Source organism: Micropterus salmoides, unplaced genomic scaffold (assembly GCF_014851395.1).
Source record: "Micropterus salmoides isolate LMB-PRFRI ecotype aquatic unplaced genomic scaffold, ASM1485139v1 Ms_hic_scaffold_4, whole genome shotgun sequence".
NCBI classification, from domain to species: domain Eukaryota; kingdom Metazoa; phylum Chordata; class Actinopteri; order Centrarchiformes; family Centrarchidae; genus Micropterus; species Micropterus salmoides.
In genome coordinates, this window is record NW_024043372.1 from 11,268,149 (window position 1) to 11,284,192 (window position 16,044).

Here is a 16,044-nt window from a genome sequence, read left to right on the forward strand (position 1 = left end):
GAGACACAGCCCCTCCTTATTTGCATAATGAGGCAGAAATGCATAGAGAAATGTAAAAAGGACAGGCAGAAATAAATACCATTGAGGAAATAAATAGGGTAGAAAATGCAATGGAAGCATAAAACAGACAAAAATATTAAAACACACACATAAATAAATACATTTAAAAAAGAAGTAATTAATAAATAAAGTTGAAGATTATAACGGACAATAAATAAATAAGGTAATTATTACAAAGGTGAATAAATAAATAATCTAATTAAAATCGATATATACATTTATGTCTCCTTGTATAATTTAATTACTGCTTACTTTTATTTATTTACTTAATTTTTTGCATTTAATCAGATGCTTATTTATTTATTGAGAATTTATTTATTTCTGTATTTATATCTGAATTTGTCAGGATCAGTCCTCCATAGGCAGAGAGACAAAAATATTAAGTTGTCGTCTAATATGATAGACTACATAGGACAACATAATTAATTGTTGCACCCGACACGCATTTCTGTTCCTGACGCCCTATGTCTGTTGGGTTGGACTATTTTCAGGCTGATATTGTTTAGTCTGAACCCTGCATTAAACCTTACAGCAGTCATGTAGCCATATTCAAAAAGAAAGCGTTATTTTTTCAGCTGGCAATTTCGGTCCAGCACAACTGAGGTAGCATCATCCTTTATTAAAAAGAGCACGTAGCCACAGAAATCAGCTAAGATTCATTTTGGCAGAAATCCACTGAGGTCTAAGCCAAAAAGTGAAGGCAAACAGATGGCTGGGCGACTTGCATCTACGATTGTAGACTGGAAAGGGGACCTCTGATGATGATCTTATGGTTGGATGAGCCTGTAACAGAATGAAATGAAGTACTTATTGAGAAGATCCAGTTATTATTGTCTAATGTTGTGACTCGCATAAACTCGAGTTGATATGCTGTATGTAAAATGTCACATTATATAGTTCTGTGGAGATTTACATTAATTAGGGAGTCATCATGAAACCATGATAGTTTAATTCAGTCTTGACAAACCTGTGATCCAGCTCATAGTAATACAATCAACATTTCTCAGCATACAGACAATATTTTATCATCCAGACCAACTGGACTGAATACTGACAGGTCTAACTGCTACCAGATCACCTTTTGAATCTAATGAGTCTAGTCACACCCTCATGTGGTCAGGCTCACACTGTGATTATTGGTGTAGCCACAATCTGAACAAAGTGTGGGTTATGTCAATAAAGCCATGCCCACAGTAAGTCACAACTTTCTTCCCACGACAGACCAAGTTCCACAGTCCTCTCTGTAAGATATACATGAGGGAGCTATAGAAAACAATAGCAGCATAAAGCTGCTGTTTCTGCTGATCTCTCCTCTATAATCTAGTATCCCCGCTGTGGGCCTTAAAACAACAAGTCCAAAATAAAAAGAATTAGGGCTTCACTCTTCATAGTTCAATGTTATCTGAGGACTCTTCAAATACTGGAAAAGATAGTGTATCTGTGTTTGTCTGAAATTCACCAAAGCCCGTGTGGGGACATTTTGATTGGTGTAGTGGTAGCCCTATTTTGTATATAGATGTTGATGTCCTCTGAGATCCGTGTCCTTCGTATATGTTTACAATCTATCTATACTTTTGTCATCCTGATTGTCCATACTGTTATTTTACTATGTTGGTCTATTCGGTACATATGAAATCTATTGGATGTCTCTGTGTTTGTCCTGGAAGAGAGGTTCCTCCTCCCTAAGGTTTCTTCCATTTGTTTACCTGTTAAAGAGTTTTTGGGTTGTTTTTCCATATCTTGAGGGTGTTATACGCTGTACGGATAGTAAAGCCCCCTGAGGCAATTTGAGATTATTAGTATGAAGGGCGACTCTACGTGTGCTACTTATGTCATACACTTTTTGTATTTGATTGTTGTTCTTAGGTAGACTATTATAGCAATTATCTCAATTATATTATCTTGATGATCACTTGATCAAAAAGTTTAATTAAAGCATGCAGTACTTCAGTGGCTTTAAGAGTAACTTTCAAATACAATATGTTATAATATAAATAATATACCCATACTCATAACATTTCTTATTTAATTGTAAACATTTTGGGCCATTTCAAGCACTATTTTGACCAAAATAACACAGCTAATTCAGGAGTACACATATGTATTGGGTTTTACTTTAAAACAAACAATAAAATGTAACAGGTTTCTTCGCTCTCAATGGGGTGGTGATGGAGCAGTGGATAAGACACATGACTTTGCGAGGCCTGCGACCTCTGACATAAATAGCAATTGTAAGTCGCTTTTAGATAAAAGCATCAGCTAAATGAATAAATATAATAATAATATATATATATAATCACATTCATTGCATTTGAATGGGTTACAAGTCATAAAAATAGGCATTTATAATGTGTGCAACATTGTCTTAGAAATATGATTTTGCTGATTGATGAATAGAAGACTAAGGAAGTGTGTCTGTCTGATTGGTTGTTTTTTATTTTTTGTAGATGGCGCCTCCTGCATGGACATGCTTGGACTAATGTGGATGGCACTTGTCCTCACAGTGACAGTGGAACTGACGTGAAACCCCTCATCCAAGACACTCTTATTCACACACACACACTTGCCCTTCTCAAACAACATTCATGTTCACACATCCAACCCCCCCCCCCACACACACACACACACACACACACTTTCCACAAATCCTGCAAGCCTTCTCCAGTCATCAACAGGCCCTTCATGCGTCAGTCGATCAGGAAACAGTGCCACCACTGGATGGCGCTCCACAGTTTTGTAACAAAATAATAACCAAGATAATGATATCAAAAGAACAACGTGATGAACCTGACAATAACCACCTCCTATATAGCCCTGCCCAGTTACACCTTTTTTGTTTCTTATCCCAAGTCTGCCTGTTGATCAATAAAATCAGTTGATTTGAAATGGAAAAGAAAAAAGCATTTGGATTTTATTTTGATGAGTCAAAATGTCATTGGTGTTGACTGAAATGTGAAAAGCGGAACTGGCTTAGGCTGCGCCACCTTATCAACCACACCCATCTGTTACATGTCCTGGGATGCACCTGATTAGCAACAAGCTGATAAACCACGGGGGAACAAACACAGATGCTCCAGGAGAACATTCTTTTTTTATTAATATACAAGTATTCCTTTTTCCTGATGGCTTGGAATGTACAAGAGGATTTAAATGCATTGAGAAACTAGAAAAAAAATCTCCTTTTTGAGTGTATTTTGTGTATATCAGTGTAAATATTGAAAATAATAAAAGAGGTTATATGGGTTATGGTGAGGGATGGTTACTGAGGTAGCTGGAGTTTACACTTCTCCACCTTTGTTTGTACTTCATTGAACACCGTTTTCAGAGATAATTCTTGACTGAAAGGACAGAATCATTGACAGCCTTTCTGTTTTTCATTTGGGCTTTTTATATCTGTATGGCAGGTCTCCAAGGACAGAGTAAAAAAAATTATCTAACATATGTCTGCTGTTTGGGGTTGTGGTGCATGTGACGTTTGAAGATTCTTTCTCCTTTTGGTGTGTTGCAATTTGACAGCACTGCAACTCATTGTCACTGGCCTGTAATCAAGTTATTTACTTGTGACATACTATCTTAAGTGACCTACATTGTGTACAATACGTAACTCTTACCCAGACATTTACAGTACCAGTAGGATCATTTTAGCCCCCATTCCAGGGAGGTGCTCACTTGGGGCAGCGTGTGTAAACAGGGTTGTTGCATTTGTTTCATTTCACCTGTATTAAAATGGAGAGATTATAAAACTAACAAGCCTTGACTTTACTTATAACACTGTGTTCGATGTTCAGTAGTAGATGTGCGTCTTCAAGTCCTTTTTGACGTTGGGTACAGGTACGGTATCTAATATTGCACATTCCTGCATGTCTAGATTGTTGCAGGAACTGTTTATAATTTAGTTTGTTGATAATCTCTCCACATAAGGGAAATTTGAAGGACAATCTGAGTGAATTAGAATTGGTATTGTGCTTGATAATTACATGCAAGCTCCACGAACTACTTTGATTCAGGTATATTTCTCATTATACTGACCCCAACATGACTCGAAGGAGATTCTGACATTGCTGTTAACCCTTTGCAGTTTGTACTCTCTCACACAGTGAAGGGTAGCTTAATGCAGAGTAATCCTACATTTTTTGGACTTCACAAGAATTGCAATTTAAGCTATTCTAAGGACAGAACATGTATTAAAGGATTAAGGTTTAAACCAGATGGGAGGTAAGAGGAGACATTTTTAAAGCTTAGTCGAATAGAAAGGATAGACCTATCCGTTTGGGATATCGGCTCACCTTGCCAAAGTACAATCCATATTCGTGCATTCTGGAGATGAGAGCTGCATAGCACAAACATTATTAACAGATAGTCATATGCACTTTGAATACATTTTTTTCCAGTGAGGGAAGCAAAGGGCACCAATCCTTGTCCACCCACTGTATAGCATTATAACTGAGCTATTGTTTTAATTTTGATTCAAGAGGCACTTCTGTGCTATTTTGCTTTTTTCACTAACTTCACATTCAAGAGAGAAAAACAGGTCCATCGCCTTTTCTGAATGCATTAGAGAATGTGCAAATTGTGTTTATATATTTATCATGCCAATAGAGTTACATCATAACTTTGCGTTTGTGTGCATATGAGCATATGCATGTATTACAAATGTACACAAATTAATAATATGTATGAACACTAAATATAACTTCAAATTCATTAAATTAGTTCAATGCTGTTCTGGACCAAAAAGATCCAACAGGCAATAAATATGCAACTTTATTACATTTTCTGTTACCCAGAAACAAAGACTTCCTATTTTAGCCATGGGTGTGAAGCATTTAATTTTTCCCTTCAGTGGTAATTGTTCTTAAATACAAGGACTTCAATTTTAAAATAAGAGCTAGCTTTTGTGTGCACCTTTTATTCACATTCAAAAATCCTGTTTGCTCATTATAAGTCAATGCTGTGTAGGTTTATTTGTGAAAAGGTTGGATGACCCTTACGGATTAAGTTGGAGCCACCTCATCTTCGTCGGTTAATCTTTTATTTCCTTAACAAATTGATGATTTAAGAAATGTGATGGTTTTATTTTTTGTTTGACTACATCCGTCCTCTGCCTACCGTGCTTCACTAATTTGCACAATTATGACAGTAAAAAGCTAGAAGAACCTTTTAACAATGTATTTTGTGCCTTCTGTTCTTTTTCAGTCAAATGTTGCACACTATCATGGACGGCACAAGCAAGAGGTGAAAGTGCACATGGCTGACAATCATAGACATAATTTTTCTTAGCAGTGTTCTGAGTAGTTCACCTGAGCTGGGAAGAATGGTGATGATAAGAAGCTGCCTCTTTGGCTCATCTTTGAATTATTAAGTAGTCAACCATGCTTGCAGAATCCAGTTTCCTTTATGTCATCTGCAGACTTGGCTATCGAATGACCAAACAGCTGACACACTCTCTGTATGCCTCTCCATGTGATGTACCTTTAAAATGCTCCACAGAGTGCTATTAAAATAAACACTGTTCTTTGTTGACCGCAGCCTCGCTCAAGCGTATTATCAGCAACACAAACTACAGCCTGACAGCGGCGACTGAGTGACATGGCTCCCATGTGACAGAAATGTATGTTTGCATCTCAGTAAAGTGTAAGGAAATTAATAACAGGTTTCTCTGCAGACACTCTTTCCATCTGGCATTATTTACAGTTCTATGTGTTTATAATTAAATATGACATTTTGTTGTTTGACAGAAATCTTCAGCCTTTCTTTACAGAGAGTAATTTAAGCATCTGCACTGGCATAGAAAAGGACCTTTGATCTGTGGCATGGCTGTGCAAACAGATGTATCCTGGTTATTAAGTATTTGATAAATGTCACCTATCATCACTCCCCACCCCTTATTCAAACCATGTTTTCCTCCTGCAGCTCTAGCCGTGCATTTGAGCAAGTTAAGGAGCGGGATCCATCATAATCTTTTTATGGACATTTTCAGAAATTGGTATAACAAGTATGACCTGAACCACTCCTGTTCACGTAAACACCTAGCAAAAGATCCAACAACAACAGCATAGCTCAAACAAAGTACGGATTAGAGTGTATTCAGAAAGTTATTGACCTGGTGATATTTGGATAGTTATGGGAAAAGCTTGGGTGAGTCAGCAAATTGCACAACCAAATGTTGATCTTTACATATTCTGTGTATGGTTATTGAAACTGCATCTGACTTGCCACAGGTGGTGCATGACAGTGCCCCGCCTCTACAGAGCCAGGGATGCAAATAGTACCTCTAGAGCTATCATTTTACACTTGATCCTTTGGGCAAAGAGGCGCAGTCATCAGATCATGGCAGCTCTTTTACAATGAAAACCAGGCAGCATGCTACCGTCAGATGAGACGCATTGCCAGTAACATTCAATAGGATCAGTCAACCAGTTGTCGCCACCAGCTATGCCCATTGCAGAGCTTTTGGGAGTCCAGCTCGACATGCAGCTGCTGTTGAAACTGGGTCTCTCTGTGGCCGCAGTGCTGCTGGTTTCTTGGGCCTACAGGTTCTACAGCTCCAGGGACGAGAAGAAAATTCAGATCTCTGTGTATGACGACAAAGAGCCAGAAAATGCAACCTGCAAAAACTGCAAGACGACACTACAATGTCGAAGCTCACCAAAACATGGCACCGATGATGGGGGCAAGCGACCCAGACCCTTGCACATAGACTCAGCCAATAATGACCTGACATCTGACAGCAACAAGGAAACGCCCGCAGAAGCTTGTCCACACCAAGCTAAAAAGAGTGAGGATGAATTTAGTATGTCATATGGTGACCAAGATATCAGCATAAAAGGCAAGATACTCACTCATCACAAGCAGGCAGAGGTTGCCACCAGTAATATTTCATTTGGATCTGCTTTGAACCTTCCTCAACCAACAGAGAGTGGGATGGCCAGTACAACGGGGCGCCGCTCCCCTTGCTTTTTGCAGAAGCTGGAGGGCAGTGTGGGTGTGGGCAGGGAGTTAAGGCAGAACTTGGAGCGTCAGGGAGCCTACTCCAGCTTCCTCTCCAAGGCAGAGATCAAAGTGGAGGATGCTAACGTGGTGCTGGAAGGAACAGGAGACCAGATTGTGCGCGGAAAGATATATGATTATTATGTTGAGTCTTCCTCTCATTCTATTACAGACTCAAATACTGTGCTGGGTCATTTTGAGAGGAACTCTGATTCACAGCCAGTGGAGTATAAAAGTCGTGGCAGCGGCCTCACAGAATCTCCTTCCTCTGTGAGCCCCATCATTATACGTGATCTTGTTTTACCACAAAGCACTGTTGAGGATCCCTCGTCGCTCAGATGCCTTAAGCTGAGGCACCCTGCTAGGCCTGTACTCCTACGCAAGGAGAGCTATCTGTCTGCAGCCGAGCAGTCTGACTTTCCCATTCCCTTTCTAACATCAAGAGTCTCAACTCCAATGACTCACTCTCTGGCATCAACCAGCGATGAGTCCATCTCTGTTCACCCTATGATCTGTGTCTCTACAGACAGCAAGGGCCTTAATGTAAGGGAGGGGGCAGATCTAGAGACAGTAGCAGGGGCACCATTTTTACACCTTCCAGCAAAAACTCTTGAGGGCACAGATTTGGAAAGCTTGAAGAGTAAACTTGATCTGGGTAACTGTTTGGAGATGCTTTGCCTGGCCAAGAAACATGGCCAGGCCTCTATGCAGCAAGCAGCCCTGCGAGTCATGTCGGACAACTACCTCCAGGTGCTCAGGGACCCCAACCTTTATGGTAGGCTAATGGCTGGTGAGCGGGAACAAATCCAGAAGCAGAGAATGAGAGGGAGAAGGTTTGTCATGGTGGCAGATATGGACCCTCAAGACTGGGCAAGGAACACAGGACTGCAGATAGCAGAGACAAAGCATACGAGGACATCCAGTTCAGTGTACTATTATGATGACAACAAAGATGCCTGGCATACACTCTGCCTGTTCCCACAGGAGGTCATCTCTAAAGCCTGTGCCATGTGCACAATGGATAACTACTTATTTGTGGCAGTGGGCTGCCAAGACACAGACAGAGAAATGACACCCTCAAAGCGAGTGTTTTGCTACAATCCTTTGACATCCATTTGGAAGGAGATCAGTCCTATGAATGAAGCCAGGCCCCGCTGCAAACTGGCAGCTCTGGAGGGCTACATCTATGCCATCGGAGGGGAGTGCCTCTCATCAGTGGAGCGCTACGACCCACGATTGGACAGATGGACATTTGTGGCTCCACTGCCTAATGATACATTTGCTGTGGCACATCACGTCACAGTGTGCAATGGAGAGCTTTTTGTTTCTGGGGGAACTCTTAGATATATGCTACTGCGTTACAGCCCCAAAACCAACACCTGGAGGTCAAGTGTGTTAGTAGGCAGCAAAGACAGAACAGTAGATATGGTAGCTGTGGGAAGATTTTTGTATCGGTTTGATGTTAATCCACTTCTGGGTGTCAGTGTATACCGTTACCATACAGTGGCTCGACTGTGGTATGAGTGCAGCTCCAAACGGCTTCAGCACTGCTCTGCCTTCCAGTGTGTCACAATGGATGACAAAATCTACTGTGTCAGCCGCCAGTTCACCATGAGGCTTGAGGCTGATGAGATCTCTCCTGCTTTCATAGATGAGAATTTGAGTGTCCTCTCTGCAGCAAAGGGCATACTTTTCCCCTTTGTCCTTTCACTCCCTGAAAAGAAGCCTCAGCAGACCAGTGTGTAACAAGGACTAAGTTTTCCATTGATGATAAGATTAGGTGGTGATAGAGTAAACCTCTAACAGCATGCTTAACATCGAGTTTCTTGTTGACTGACTTTCTTTACCCAGGTTTATGATCAGCCCAGCCAATCCCCAAATGCTAATGCAAAATTGTAACCATTGCGTTGTCATTTCTTTAAGGTAAAGGTACTAAAATTACCTTCCCACAAATCCACAGAGCTCCTTTATTTTCTTGGATTGGATTTTGCACAATGAAATGTGTGTTTCTTATGTTTCGTTCCCTGGCAGATGTAAAGTATTAGCCCCTTAATGGTAGTCAAACTACTATTTGCTTAGATTTACGCAGGATGCACTGCCATGTAAATTGTTTGCTTCTTTGATTTGCCACTCCTTCCAGCCATTAAATTAGTTTTATATCATCCCAGATGCTTAACCTCTTTAGCTATAAATATAATTCATAAAGAAGTTTCAGAGTAGATGAATTAATTCAACTCTAACATATTGTAGAGATTGGGTAGAATAGTGATAATCTATCACTATGCTCCACTGTGTAGGGCACAAATATAATTTACACAGTGGCCTGGATACAATGCAATTATCTACAGTTGCTCTTTAAATCTGACAGGATATAAATGTGTTTGTCATACAATATAAATAGGTAAGCTTCTAAAACCATTTGTCACTACTGTTGAAACTCTTTCAACACTCAGACTTGCAGTTATTTTGGTTATTTTAGTCACTCTTCTTTGGTGGCCAGAGAGAAGTGTATTTGTTTTACTCTTGACTGAGCAGATTATTTGTTCATGGCACCAACTAAATGTCTTTGTTTTGTAATGTATTGTTTAATAAACATAAAAGAAATATATGAACGTGTCATTTATTGCATATTAATTCACAATTACTGAAACATGGTATCAAGACAAATGTCTATTCCAGTATTTATGTGACTGATAACCAATAATAACATGGGAACAATCTAAACACTTCTTACATTTTTTTTTTTACAAAGTGTTGAGCAATTGTATTAACACAGGAAATTTTGCATAAGAAAAATATAAGAATTAAATCCCTCATTTTTTAATAATTTACAATCAAGTGATGATTTACAAAGTGTTTCACTATACTGTAACACTGAGGAGAAAGACACACTGACAGGTTTCAGAGAGTGACATGCTGCTATAGCACCATCATGTGGCTCATAAGGCAAACACAACAGTGCTTTGTGTAACATGTTCAGCAGACTTCCCACAACACGGAGGCGTCATGTGACGGAGGCATCAGCAACACAGTAGAGTGACTAACTAGCTAGCAGTGGGTGAAACAGAGGGCTTCAGCTGTACTGGAAGGCAGCAGGCAGGGGAAAAGGGAGGCAGACGCAGATGGTTGACCATCAAACATAAGCATCTTTGATTCTTCCTAATTAAACACTTTGATTCCCTGTAACTAAATACCTAATGGGATGGGAGTTAGACACATCCCTTCAGAGGTTGCCTTGGATGACTCATGGCTTCTGGTTTGCCTCAATGCCCAGGTCAGTTCTGGCATCAACACTTTATTATGTTTTCTACATAGTATCTAGGGTAATACTAACCGCCCATTTGAAGTTTCAGATATTAACTGTACAGAGAGGAAGAATTTGCATGTAATTATTCTCTGGAAAGGCGGACATAATTTACTGCCCCCGCCTTTGTCCTTGTAGTACACACACAGACATACACACATATTCATATAATATATAAACTGAAACAGTAGTCCTTACAGCAACATATTTTTTAAATTAAAGAAATGAACTTCAAAGCAGTAACACTTTGAGTAGAGCTTCTAAATTAACAAGTAGCATGTGGAGCAAGTCACAGTGTTGTCTCTAAACCTGTTGTGCTTGTGGAAGTAGGCTAACACAAGGATCTGGGATTTGTAGTAGCAAGCACCCTCTCAGATCCAGGTCCTTGTTGTTGTGATTGGCTGCATGGATGTGGCTAGAAAGCATGCGTGAAGCCCTGACAAAGCGGCTCTGGCAGAAGGTACTAAGTGGGTGCCTCTGGTATGCTGACCTGTACACAGTGAGTGACGGGAGTTGTGACTGCTGCTTTTCCAAATGATGCTTTGTGGACTGCAGTGGGCCAACATTGGTTGGAAGGGCTGTAAAGGAGCATAAGAGAAGAGAAAGTTAACTGCCATGTTACTGCAGCCATTAATTACACTGCTGACTGATTTGGAACAATAAAGGGCATCTGGGACCACCCAGATTTAATTGTTCATAAGCACAACTGGTGATGTGTTTTGTCCATACAAAATTGAATGTGTTGAAGTATGTTTGCTCTACACTCACAGCCCTGGTGCCTGGATGGTTTAATATATTATCCCCCATGTATAATTTGTACCTTTAGGCAGTGGTGGCCCTTAAAACTATGGTCTTACCAGAAATTGGCCGGTCAGACCTGTCAAGCTGCCATGTCAAGCTGTCTGGATGCCAGGGTCGCAGAATGGGCAAAGCATTTGTGTGCTTATGCCCGTAGCTCTCTTCATACTGCGTGAGCAAGTAATGAGAGGATGGTGGGACATAGTGGGCAAACAGCAGCTTGGATGGAAGCCCCTGGAAGACAATACACGACATAGCCTGTATGCATTGGCCTTTACTGGATTAAGATATAGAGGGCATGACCTATTCTTTTACAATAATCTTCAAGAGACTTACCATGTGACAGCAGCAAATTGCTCTAACTAGCCTTTAAGTGCCCTGTAGCACTGACTATTTTACACATTTTTCATGACTGCTGAGTCTGACCAGAAACTTGCTTTCATAAAGAGTTTTATCAGAGGCCTTTATCTTGGCCATCAATATTATGCAGAAGTGGCCACAATCTAGAGAAAAAAGCCCTGACTTGCAGGGTTGTGACAGACATTCAATTGGTGTTAATGCCACGAATGAGCAGTTAAAGGCTGACCTCAGCTCTCAGCAGGGCAGATCTTCTCTCAAAGACGTCTGGCTTGAAGTCCCAGTGGGGACGGTAGTCTATACGATTGGTGCTGTTGACTGTCTTTGGATCCCGAGTGAACTGTGTCAGACAGAATAAACAGAAATTGAAAAGAAGAGTGAGGATGGGGGGATATACAGGGACCTAAGCAATGCGCCCTGCGCAAAGATCAGCAAAGCTCACACTTCACTATCGATCCACACTGTTGTACAGTATTTCTTAAGTCATTTCTCCTCTCAGATCCTGAACCAGCAGCCCGTGGCCGAACCTCGCGTCAATGCAATTAGTCTCCAGCTCTCGCCTCTCCCACCAGGAGGCTGTGCTGACGTAGCTGAACTGAGACTGCCTAATCACTTTGCTATAGATTTGACTACCAACTGAGGTACTAAAAAAGCCTTGGAAGGCTGCCACTGGTTTGGCATTATGTTTTGGATCTGCAGCATGAAAACGTATAGACAGTCCGTGTTCTCACATTCAATGTAATTGTACGCTTAAATCATAACATCTTATTTTGGTACTGGCACTATAAGACAGTCTGCCCTGCATACAGGCTGGGCCCTGAGCCACTTCCTTCTGCTAACCTTCTGGCAAACGTTACATTATTGTATAGTAGATAGAAGTGAAATAGGCAATAAGCGAACAAAATGCATACCTGAATTCTCTCTTCAGCCCAGTTTCCTAACAGCACTTTATTAGCATACTTCTGCTCTCTTCTCCAGCCGGTTTGGGCCCATTTATCCTGTACCATCCCTGTTTGGTTCATGTTTTACTTGGTGTCAAACGTACCCAACCAGGGAAATCTGATGCCCTGTTAGAATATAGTTGGCTAGTCAAACAGATAGCATGTAGGAGCATTCACCTGGCCCGATAATGGCATAGGCAGTGGAGGGGAAATAGAAGAGCTCTGTTGCTATGGATACAGCAAACACAGAAAGGGAAGGCAAGCAGAGTATCCTGGAAGCAAATGGGAGATGTCTTAATCTCTGTGTTAAAAAGAAATATATTCCTTATGGCTAGGGCATGACATTTACCTTTTAGCAGTATAGTCTTTATTGTTAAAATGGTGCCAGAAAATGTTTCAAGACTTTGTGTCCTCTGGCTACTTTTTATTTTTGGAACAAAACAGGTTTTGTTCATTGATTTCGGGAGGGGGGTGAGGGGTTGTCTTCTGTGAACGCTATACTTTTAATGAAGAAGAAAACTCTGACACTGGAGGCAAGTTTTGTTTATTAAAATGTAAAACAAGATGGAACGTAGTATAAAGTACTTTGCATGATTCTATTTATGATCTTCACAGTGTTTTCATATAGTCAACAACACTATCCACAACCTGTACTGCAGCGGGAAAGGTGAGCAAGCCCTGGTTAAAAAAGTTAATCATGCCATGAAAACCATCCATCATATGTTGCCAGGTGACATAATTTTCCAAGTCCAGCAGCCGTTTCCTGTAAAGAATCCCATCATCCCTCAGGACATCATACTCACAGGTGAGGATGAAAGTGGGCGGGGTTTTCTGAATGACAGCATCATCTGCAAGTAAAGGTGAGACCTCAGGTTCCAAACCAGCTTTGATTGTGTGGTACACCTCCCCATCATATTCTGGGGGTGGGTGCTCACGGAAACCCCGTACGAGGCACTCAGGAGGTAGGTTGGAAGGGGAGAGCCACTTCTTATAGCTTGGCCTAAGCTCAGTGGGGACATGGTTTCCTTCCAAAACATCTTGGCACACAGACATATCCCCATTGAGGTACTGCAGGAAGTAGAACGCCATCCGGCCACGAAACAATATGGGCACAGCATGATTTTGCTGGTATGAGGGCAGGTTGAAATCTGCCATCTGCAGGGCTGGGTAGATGAGGACCTGAGCACAGGGGAACGGCAGATGTCCATCCTCTCTCCTCGCCAGCCTTTGGCACAGTGCTGCTGCCAGGTTACCCCCAGTGCTGTCCCCTCCAACTGCCACTCTGTGAGAGTCCACGCTGAACTCTGCCTCAGCCACAGACAGGAAGTGACACGTCGCTGTCTCACAATCGTCCAGCTGAGCAGGGTACCTGTGCTCAGGGGCTAATCGGTACCTAAGAGGGGTGACAGGGAAGGCGGAGGGACAATATGTTGAATTCTGGCTCTTTGGTAGACAAAATAAGTTTCAAATATTTATGTGCATTGCGGAAAATGTTTAAGTACCCAACAGAAACCACAGTGGTGTCCGACTCCATAGCGATGTGCCGACAGACTTCATCAACAGAATCTGTTCAGGATTAGTTGGACATTACAGTTAGAAAAATATATGTTATGGTCTTTTATAAGAAGCAGCCAAGCACTCCAGACATGACATTTTTGTTTCTCTCTCTACTTACACTCTTTTGTGTATTCATTCGTATTATTTTAAAAATCAATTAGATTAAATACACATTAACTTACATCCAGAGATGGAAAGTTTTACAAATTTGTAGTTCATTTAAGTACTGTAATTCTAAAGTATGCAACTTTCTTCTACTTCACTACGTCTCAGAGAAAAATATAATATCTTTTACTTTTTGCTTAGGTAGCTTTTAGTTACTGGTTACTTTGCAGATACTTAACTTTAATTAAATATGAAGATCGTAAAAATATGTGTGAATTCTTAAAGCTCAAACTACCCAACAGTATATAAAGTAGGAAGACTTTAGCACCATCTGGACATAATACAACATCAAAATACACCATATACACTCAACCCTTCTTTCTTTTCCTTGTTTTCCCAGTATATTACTGCAATACATCTATAGTTTCATGGCTCAGTCCTTTAGCTAAATGTAAAATAAAGGGTGACCTGTCCACTGCCAAAAATTAAACGCAGGATGGGAGCTATTATCTCCGAATTGATTGATACGTCCATTAATAAAGGACAACACTAGACACCAAATGGATAAGCAAAGTCATCAGTGTCTTCTGATGCTATCAAATGTTTGTCTGAATCACTTAGGTTTAGAAATATAGCAGGGAAACAGGCCTACATGCTCATTTATAATCAGTTGACCAACATATATAAATGATGATTTTACATCTATAAGTCAAACTCAATTATATATGAGAATATATCTCTCATTTAAACAGTCAAAAAATCAGTTATTGCAATAATTGAGTATTTCTTTACATTATGGCATTTCTGCTATTACTTAATTAAATGATCTGAACTTTATATACCTATACTGCCCAACACCCATCCTCCTCCATGGAAATACACAAGACCTCTTCTCAACCCTTCACACACAGTGGTGGGTTCATAGACTCGCACTGGCACCTCAGAAAACTTCCAATCCTTCACTCGCAGGCCCGCAGGAACTGGATTTAAGCGAGTCAGAAAACAGGCCACAAACCATCGGATAAAGCTGACCTGATGACAAATACTCAGACGATGTAGGATCCGGCCCTTGTAGGAGAGGAACCACAGACTTACAACAAGTGGCAGTGGTTTTAAAAAAAAAAAAGTTCTTGATGGGTAAAGTCAAACTGAAAGTTATTCTCTCTGAGAAACGATATTTACTATGACAACATAAAAGAAGGATAAAACATGACCTTGCCTTTTTTGCACCTTTGTTAGACTTGATTTCTTATCTAAAATGTCTCTGATCTAAGCTTTATCAGTTGCTGAAGGACAAAGAAAGGACAGCCATCTTTGACAAGGCCTATAGGAGTAGAGTTCATTTTTTTTATCTTTCACAAGCAGAAGCATTTCCCTTTACACTAAGGAATAAGTTAATTTAATAATAAAAAAGTTAATTATAACAGATACAATAACATGCAGGAAACATAAAAATAAGCACGAACATGTTCATAGATTTGGAGATACTCACCACGATTGCTATGCCAACAAACAAACCATGAACCATGTGCAGCTTCCCACTATTTCTAACCCCATGAGGAATGTCTGAATTCATCAGCTCAGAGTGCACAAGTCCAATTACCAGAAGGAGGAAGGCTGCAACAAGAGCAGCGAAGCCAATTATTAAAATTGCAGAGCTGATGTCCATGGTGTTGCTGGTCTGCTCTGCTGAAGGTAAGTCATTAGGAGTAGATGTTTTATCTACCTTCTTTCAGCCACTTTTCACTCCACCCACATCTGTGTGCAATGCATTCTGACCTTGGTTTCACTTAATGACATGTTTGGCTGCCTGTTGCCTAGGAAAAAATAATTATATTCTTCAACATTTTTATGGCTGTGTAGTCAAAGTAATTACACATTTCCCAAAGAAACCAAGTTGTTCCATTATGAAATAGTTCACAAAATAGTTTT

General features: G+C 40.5%; 4 protein-coding genes across 6 annotated transcripts in view; 2 read left to right on the forward strand and 2 right to left on the reverse strand.

Annotated features, from left to right (window-relative positions):
- Window positions 1–3,807, forward strand: part of igsf21a (immunoglobin superfamily, member 21a) — a 212,911-nt gene extending 209,104 nt beyond the window's left edge. For both annotated transcript variants that reach the window (XM_038697467.1, XM_038697468.1), the window contains exon 10: window positions 2,508–3,807. In XM_038697467.1, coding sequence (XP_038553395.1) covers window positions 2,508–2,584 — 77 coding nt within the window. In that variant the 3' untranslated portion in view covers window positions 2,585–3,807. The remainder of the gene's footprint in view (window positions 1–2,507) is intronic.
- Window positions 732–12,653, reverse strand: cunh1orf158 (chromosome unknown C1orf158 homolog). 2 transcript variants are annotated; one of them, XM_038697471.1, is made up of 5 exons: window positions 12,421–12,653; window positions 11,739–11,849; window positions 11,212–11,386; window positions 10,845–10,932; window positions 732–843 (listed from the first exon to the last, which is right to left on the reverse strand). In XM_038697471.1, exons 1-5 carry the CDS (start codon window positions 12,529–12,531, stop codon window positions 828–830), a joined length of 501 nt encoding a protein of 166 aa, XP_038553399.1. In that variant the 5' UTR covers window positions 12,532–12,653; the 3' UTR covers window positions 732–827. The 2 variants fall into 2 exon arrangements, with proteins under 2 accessions (XP_038553399.1, XP_038553398.1); XM_038697470.1 differs by lacking the exon at window positions 732–843 and having other exon boundaries at window positions 9,845–10,932.
- On the forward strand, window positions 6,342–9,658 carry klhdc7a (kelch domain containing 7A). The gene has a single exon (XM_038697466.1). It carries the CDS (start codon window positions 6,496–6,498, stop codon window positions 8,794–8,796), a length of 2,301 nt encoding a protein of 766 aa, XP_038553394.1. The 5' UTR covers window positions 6,342–6,495; the 3' UTR covers window positions 8,797–9,658.
- A 326-nt stretch (window positions 12,654–12,979) lies between the features above and the next one.
- On the reverse strand, window positions 12,980–15,783 carry aadacl4 (arylacetamide deacetylase-like 4). The gene is made up of 4 exons (XM_038695606.1): window positions 15,605–15,783; window positions 14,955–15,180; window positions 13,953–14,016; window positions 12,980–13,843 (listed from the first exon to the last, which is right to left on the reverse strand). The coding sequence occupies exons 1-4, from the start codon at window positions 15,779–15,781 to the stop codon at window positions 13,060–13,062; spliced, it is 1,251 nt and encodes a 416-aa protein (XP_038551534.1). The 5' UTR covers window positions 15,782–15,783; the 3' UTR covers window positions 12,980–13,059.
- Window positions 15,784–16,044: the final 261 nt, after the last annotated feature.

What these genes read in the sequence shown, in the direction of transcription:
- cunh1orf158 (XM_038697470.1), bottom strand. Translation starts at nt 12,531, where the DNA reads ATGAACCAAACAGGGATGGTACAGGATAAATGGGCCCAAACCGGCTGG. An exon ending in GGGCTGAAGAGAGAATTCAG is followed by an intron (nt 11,850 to 12,420) that starts GTATGCATTTTG and finishes TGTCTGACACAG; the next exon opens with TTCACTCGGGATCCAAAGAC. An exon ending in CTGCCCTGCTGAGAGCTGAG is followed by an intron (nt 11,387 to 11,738) that starts GTCAGCCTTTAA and finishes ATTGTCTTCCAG; the next exon opens with GGGCTTCCATCCAAGCTGCT.
- klhdc7a (XM_038697466.1), top strand. Translation starts at nt 6,496, where the DNA reads ATGCCCATTGCAGAGCTTTTGGGAGTCCAGCTCGACATGCAGCTGCTG.
- aadacl4 (XM_038695606.1), bottom strand. Translation starts at nt 15,781, where the DNA reads ATGGACATCAGCTCTGCAATTTTAATAATTGGCTTCGCTGCTCTTGTT. An exon ending in TTGTTGGCATAGCAATCGTG is followed by an intron (nt 15,181 to 15,604) that starts GTGAGTATCTCC and finishes CTCTCCTACAAG; the next exon opens with GGCCGGATCCTACATCGTCT. An exon ending in ACCACTGTGGTTTCTGTTGG is followed by an intron (nt 13,844 to 13,952) that starts GTACTTAAACAT and finishes CACCCCTCTTAG; the next exon opens with GTACCGATTAGCCCCTGAGC.